Source organism: Oncorhynchus mykiss, chromosome 7 (assembly GCF_013265735.2).
Source record: "Oncorhynchus mykiss isolate Arlee chromosome 7, USDA_OmykA_1.1, whole genome shotgun sequence".
Taxonomy (NCBI): Eukaryota; Metazoa; Chordata; class Actinopteri; order Salmoniformes; family Salmonidae; genus Oncorhynchus; species Oncorhynchus mykiss.
Window position 1 is genome coordinate 42,767,589 of NC_048571.1, and position 7,070 is coordinate 42,774,658.

A 7,070-nucleotide genomic window follows, 5' to 3' on the forward strand; every position below is an offset into this window, starting at 1 on the left:
GAGAAAATCATTAGTTTAAATTCAAGACGGCCTAAGAGAAGAATGGTTCAGTCCTGATTCGTTTATCAAAAAGACCAAAATAACTGAGACGGTTTCGAAGACAACGGAGGGCAAAAACAAGATGTCAAGAAGATCATCTTTAACAAAAACCATCGAGAGTTCACTCCCAGAAAAGAAACATGACATTTGTCAATCCCTGAGTTTCCTCTCCACATACAGGAACTTAAAAACATTCTGATAGCAGCATTAAGGGATGGTTGTCGATGGGAAGGACCATCTGCTTCCACATACACATACTGTATTACTACGTACTACAACTTTGGATATAGAGCTAAGCTAACAGGAGCGTGAACAAAGCCGTACAACCTGCATGCTCAACAGAAAATATATTCCGCATGAGTGTCTGACATGATATTAGCCCTTTCTCGAATAGGAATACTACGAATAGAAATGTATCGTTGTTGTTCAATGGAGACATGACACTCTTACACAGCGACCTTAAAAACATGACACACTTTATGGCTTTGTTCAAACATACAGGTATGACAGACTGTATGTCAGGTATTACATACCAGGTAAAGGTAAGTCTGTATTAACAATGAACCAAAAAGCCCAAGGCACTATTGTCCATGTGATTGTGTAAATCTATAGCTCACGGTCATGGCACATAAAATGACATGCATACATCTGCCTATTGCAAGGGCCATTGCATGATAGTCAGAGATGCATATATCACACATTCACCTCACAAACGTAATATTACTGAATGAAAAAAAAAAGATAAAAAGCTGGATGACTCCGAAGTGGAGGCCTCTGAAAACTTCTCAGTTGAAAACATAAGAACTGTGACTTTCCAAAGAGGCCTTTGGAAATCCCAAGCAGTGAGGCACTAGTCCCCTTGTGTAGTGAGATCTATTTTTTAGTAATGCACTTAAAAACTACGCTGTGGACTACAAACCTGTATCTGGATGGCACTGTTCCCCGAACCCAAAAAATATTTCACAGATCAGCTGTATGTTCAGAAAACCTAGCTACAGACCCACACCCAAACACTAAATCCCTCATTGCTTGGTTCATTTATTCCTGAAACAAAAAATCCCAGTCGTACTGGCACCAACCCTGACGAATCACAATCAAAACATATATATATTTTTTTAAAGTCTCCTTTAAAAAATAAATGTCTCCCTCTGTACACTAAATGATGCATATTATAAGACAATAACGCAAAAAAAAAAAAATTATAATTCAAAGGTGTTCTAGAGAGTTGGTATTGTCCACCTTGGTCCTGAGCAGCAGAAGAGTTTGGAGTGGGGGGGGTGAGGTGAGACGATAAGGGTTTATTCCCCTGTCCTATTCGCACAACAAGCTGTGCCTGAGTGAGTCTACTGACTGGGGACCCGTTCACACCAGTGTCCTCCTCTCCTCCAAGAGCTCAAAACAGTCCCACCATGTGATCGATCTGTCTCATGTACACACTCTTCAGAGGCAGAGAATACCTCCGCTCCTCGGGGATCCGGTCACACTGAAAGAGAGAAAGAAGAGGAGAGCGGAAGATTTGTACAGAAAAAAAGATTATACACAAGTAACCTATCAGCAATCTTACTCCGCATATTTCACATATTTTAGCAAAAAGAAATGTACGTTATTCATTACTGTATATTTTAAACTGCGGTACTTGATCCTGCAGGCAGTGCCATAGTAATATGTATTTATATATCAGAGGGTCATTACGTTGCTATTGTTAGAGAAAGGCCCGTTGGAAGTTTCCTGATCTGGTACCACCTTCTCACAGGGTGACAGGTCGTTCCACTGCTTCTCCCGAAAACGCTTGTCGATAGGCACTACATGGCCCTCCGTGGTGAAGATGTACTTGTTCTCAGATTTGTGCAAGGGGTTGTCATCGTCAAAAAGCTGGAAGGAGAGGGTCATAGGATTAACTAGAAGGAAAGTCAGGTTATATTAGCTTAGAAAAGCCCATTCCAGTTTCTGACAGTACAGGTCCACATACCAGGTAAAGGTTTATGCAGACAGTACAGGTCCACATACCAGGTAAAGGTATTTGCAGACAGTACAGGTCCACATACCAGGTAAAGGTATTTGCAGACAGTACAGGTCCACATACCAGGTAAAGGTATTTGCAGACAGTACAGGTCCACATACCAGGTAAAGGTATTTGCAGACAGTACAGGTCCACATACCAGGTAAAGGTATGTGCAGACAGTACAGGTCCACATACCAGGTAAAGGTATGTGCAGACAGTACAGGTACACATACCAGGTAACGGTATATGCAGACAGTACAGGTACACATACCAGGTAAAGGTATTTGCAGGTCTCGCTGAGGAAGAAGCTCTCCATGCGATCCTCTTTGGACTTGTCCACCACGTGGTGGAGAGTGGCATACCCACACCTGCCAAATACACACATCCGTTTAGGGAACCCAGGTGTGACGTCAAGTCAGTAGAACGAGACATCCTAAAACACTCTAAAGTTGTGTTCCTCCCAGATCCGACTCATACCTGACTTTGGCATTTTTTTCTAGGCTCTCAAGGATATCCATTCCAACGTGTAAATAGAAAGGATTCTTGGTTGCCTGGGAGGGGAAATGAAATAGCTCACTCAGAGCAGCTCATAACATTCAAACATTGTGTTTCAAATGAATGTGAAGCACTGGTACCTGGTACAGGAGATAGGTGGACTCCACCAGTTCTGGCCTCAGGGGGTAGAAGAGCACGTCAGGCGCCTGTAGCTGCCAGTTGTACCTCTCCGGCAGGGCCCCGAAGCGCTTCCAGATGGCGTAGTAGAATGCATGCAGGCAAATGGCCTCCTCCACATCACCATTCAACACCTGGCGAGTACAACACAAGGTCAGAGGTCAACACAGGGAAAACATCATCATCACAAACAGTAATAACACTGTCAGGATGAACATACAACATTCATTGGGACAATGTTGGCTGAGGACATATGCAGGGCTGCGCAGCTCCCCATTCCCAGAGAGAGAGGTGTCTACCAGGAGGCCAGGGAAGAAGGCCTGCAGGGAGTCGATCCAGGTGTTCATGATCTGGCCGTTGAACATGTTCACATTGACGTAGAGAGGAGGGTCCCCTTCTCCTTCATTACATGACTCCCTCCTGCAGGTTCAACAGGGGAGAAGGTTCTCAGACGACATCATCATACACATTACCTTCACAGAGCGTAGATCAACACTAAACAACACGCCGCCAATATACCAACACACACACACAAAAAAATCAAGTCAATTCAAGCACAGGACTGACCCTCTTCTCAGGTGGTTCTGGATGCTCTCATAAGAAGCTTGGAACATCCGGTAGTCCTCTTTCTCTCCAAACAGGATGTAAGACTTGAGCAGGTACTCGTAGAACGAGTCCATCCCTGCTCCCAGGCCACTCTGCTTGCTAACCCACTGTCCCGTTTGGATGTTCACCACGTTCCCTGAGAGTTCAAAGAGAAGAGGTAACCATTTGACGTGCAACAAGAAGGGAAAGACACTGCTACGCATAAGCAAACATCTACATACAAACATAAGACTACACCAAAAAAAAACAGATCTCTACTCACCTAGCAAGCCCGTCTCATTGCTCCTCAGTTTCCACAAGGCTCGGACAGCCCGTCTGGCCACCCACTCGAACGTGGAGTCGCCAATCAGACGGCTGAGAATGCCAAACTCCACCAGCAGGGAGCCAGCCCCTGCTGTGCAAGTCTCATTTATGCTGTCTGGAGGGACACCACTCTTCAGGTTCACCTGAGGAAATGAAGTGACAGGGCGATCCAGTCACTGAGGAACATTACAGTCATTTCAGTTGTACTCGTAATATATTGTAAACAACAGGTAAATGTCAATGAGACATACTGTAGTGGATCTCTGTGGTTGTTTAATGGTCTAAGATCTCCCTCCACCCCTGTTTGGTATTTCCCCCCTGTCTACAAAACCAGGACTGTCAAATCGCTATGAACACAGGCAATATCAGGTAACCCACTATGCAGCTCTCCTCTCCTCTTACCCTGGGGTAGGGAATGCCTGTGCTGGTGTTCTCGAAGGCTGGCAGCAGGCGTACTGCCAGGTCGTGGGCCAGGTGCAGTAGCTCATTGTCATAGTCCACCAGGCCCACGTTGCCGAAGGGATGCTTGGGGTCAGTCAGGAGGATGTGAGCAGAGATCAAGCTACCCAGGATCCTGGAGGGACAGAGAATGAACGAATGAACATCAAGTGATGTTAGAAGGTAGTCCTTGTTTAGGCATTTAGATATGCTTCAGAGAAATGCATTGAACTCTGCTACCAACCACTAGATAAGAGCTACCATTGCCCTACTTTTAAACAATACTTAAACAATACCTCATCTACAATCACAACACTTGTATTGCTTCTTTCTTTTTTTTTTGTTGCCACTCGTGAAGACAACGAAATGTTCTTTGCGGTTCACTGAAACGTTAGCGGCAACTCCACCGTGGTTGTAAATCTGTTTGCGCCACCTTTACATCTGTAACTTGACCCGAAGCTAATCAAACACATTTCATTCACTATTTGAAAGGAATGACATGTGTAATACCTGATGTTAGCCTCAAACACCTGCACAGTGGAGTCCTTGTCGAAAGAGACGGTGTCTATCACCAACTTCACAGCTCTGTGAAACTCCGACACATTCCCCAGTACCTGGAATGAGAGACATTATCGGGATCATTAAAAAGACCCTTGACAGTAAACTGTTTTAGCAATACCATTCCCCTTAAAAGCCCACAAAAATAAATAAAACAGGAATACAGAATAAGGCTGCTTACCAGTAAGGTGTCAAGGGTGTCAATGAGTGTCAGGGAATAGTTTCCCAAAACATCATTGATGTTGATGTTTGACCTGAAAAAACAATGAAGCAATGAAAAAGATAACAGGCTTGACAATAACCGAGGGCATGTATATGTAGGCTATATTGCAAGCACCAAGTCATTCATAATGGAATAACATTCAACTTGATCACACGTTGAACAAGTTAAATGGATTGACCGTTTCAGCTTGAGAGAAATAAAGTTTTGTCCAGCTGTGCCTTTAGTTATCAGATTTTAAAGAATGTCAAGGTGAAAAGGCTAAACGTTGTGGTATATGGTCTCACATATGAATGCTGTTTTAGCCAATCAGCACCCAGTATCCAAACTACCTGGTATATAAAGTCAATAATAAACTGGGTGGTTCGAGCCCTGACTGGCTGACAGCCGTGGTATATCAGACCGTATACCACGCACATGACAAAAAAAATGTAGTTTTACTGCTCTAATTATGTTGGTAACCAGTTTATAATAGCAATAAGGTACCTCTCAGGTTTGTGGTATATGGCCAATATACCACAGCTAAGGGCTGTATCAGGCCCCCTGCTTTGCGTTGTGCATAAGAACATCCAAAAGCCATATTGCTTAAATAGAACCCTTGCCTGGTCTCCAGGCAAATAGAACCCCCAGCCTTACTGTAACTATATTTATTTAGATATTTACATAACTTTTTAACCAGATCTGTTAGTAAGTCCTGCATGACAGACCGATGCAAATTACACTAACCACAAGACACAGTTACCAGACATCAGTCAGAATGGAAATGTTGAACGGAGAGTGGACACACCTAGTAAAACAGGGTAGTCTACCAACCTAATACATCAATCAATCCAGCACGTCATCGTGCACACACATACCCGTAGCCTAATAATCAATTTCACGTGAGTGTGACCAGATTGGTTCTAGGCCTAGCTATCGGGCTATAGATGACTCACGGGTTGAGAACGTCAGGCCCTCTCCCTTGACAGTCAATGGGATTCAGCTCATCCTCAGGAAAGGCATATTTCATGTAGTTGTCATATCCAAAGTAGAACATGTCTTTGGCCATGCCTTTCATCTTTATCTTGAGTGTGTCCGGGAAGGAGCTATATCTCCTGTCATACTCGTCCCTGTCCCCCTCAAAGAGGCTAAGGTAAGACTTCTTAGGTGAGTCCTCTTTACTGGCACAAGAGGTCCTGCATTGTGCGTCTCCATGGCCGTGTATTCGTTGTGACCAGGAATTGGCCTTTGCGGATTCCCCATCGTCTTGCTTAAAAAGTTCTATTTTGTGCAAATTGAAATTGAAATTAAGGGGGAAGTTGAACCCCCAGCTAGGTCCCAGTCCAAACGCTAGCCATAGCAGACAACTGACAGTGAGTCTGAGCACGACGAGAGCAACCACTATTGACCTCCATTGCATATTTGCCCTGGATCGGTCTTAAAAACCATAGTTCAATTTGACAATCCTTTGATGAATAGATGGCTGAATTGTCTTCTGTGTATTGCTTAAAAGCCACCTAGGCAGCCTGGCTGACAAAGTCGACAGCGCACCACACTCTTCCTGTCAACAAAACCAGCCCCTCCCCGGTTCCCCGGTGTGATTGGAGCTCCAGTCATATCGTCATCGAGAAAGAGGGGGCCGGCGCGTTTCAGCAATTGGCTACCATGCATGCCCGTTTTGCTGTATGTCAAGCAATATAACTTTAGAGCCAATAGAAAATAGCCACAAGCATGAAAAAGTAGTGGGGGCAGAGACAGGCGGTGTCAGAAAATAACATTCGACCAGAAAAATCACATCAGCATACTTTGCATTATTTGCAGTCAGAACAAATGACATCAAATCGTTTTTTGTTTTTACTATCTGAGGCGGGGCGACAGTGTAGCCTAGCGTTGGACTAGTAACCGAAAGGTTGCAAGTTCATATTCCCCGAGCTGACAAGGTACAAATCTGTCGTTCTGCCCCTGAACAGGCAGTTAACCCACTGTTCCTAGGTCGTCATTGAAAATAAGAATTTGTTCTTAACTGACTTGCCTAGTTAAATAAAGGTAAAATAAAAATTTGTTTGTGCCTCTGTTTGAGTTACAATCATAGCCTACCAGTCATCTGAGATTATTGGTACAATTATTAGTCCAATGATGAGTGTAGACTAAATCAAACGTTTCCCTTAATTTTTATTACAAACTTACTCTAAGCACAGCTCAACTCTTCTTATCAACCCAGATTTAACATATTTACAAAATAATAAATTGACA

At 43.8% G+C, this 7,070-nt stretch overlaps 1 protein-coding gene across 1 annotated transcript; it reads right to left on the reverse strand.

The window, feature by feature from the left end:
- Positions 1 to 498: 498 nt before the first annotated feature.
- Positions 499 to 6,411, reverse strand: edem1 (ER degradation enhancer, mannosidase alpha-like 1). Its single transcript, XM_021609305.2, has 12 exons — positions 5,774 to 6,411; positions 4,800 to 4,872; positions 4,571 to 4,674; positions 4,025 to 4,196; positions 3,582 to 3,765; positions 3,281 to 3,455; positions 3,013 to 3,133; positions 2,677 to 2,847; positions 2,519 to 2,592; positions 2,313 to 2,409; positions 1,732 to 1,911; positions 499 to 1,522 (listed from the first exon to the last, which is right to left on the reverse strand). The coding sequence occupies exons 1-12, from the start codon at positions 6,235 to 6,237 to the stop codon at positions 1,433 to 1,435; spliced, it is 1,905 nt and encodes a 634-aa protein (XP_021464980.1). The 5' UTR covers positions 6,238 to 6,411; the 3' UTR covers positions 499 to 1,432.
- Between the last annotated feature and the right edge of the window lie 659 nt (positions 6,412 to 7,070).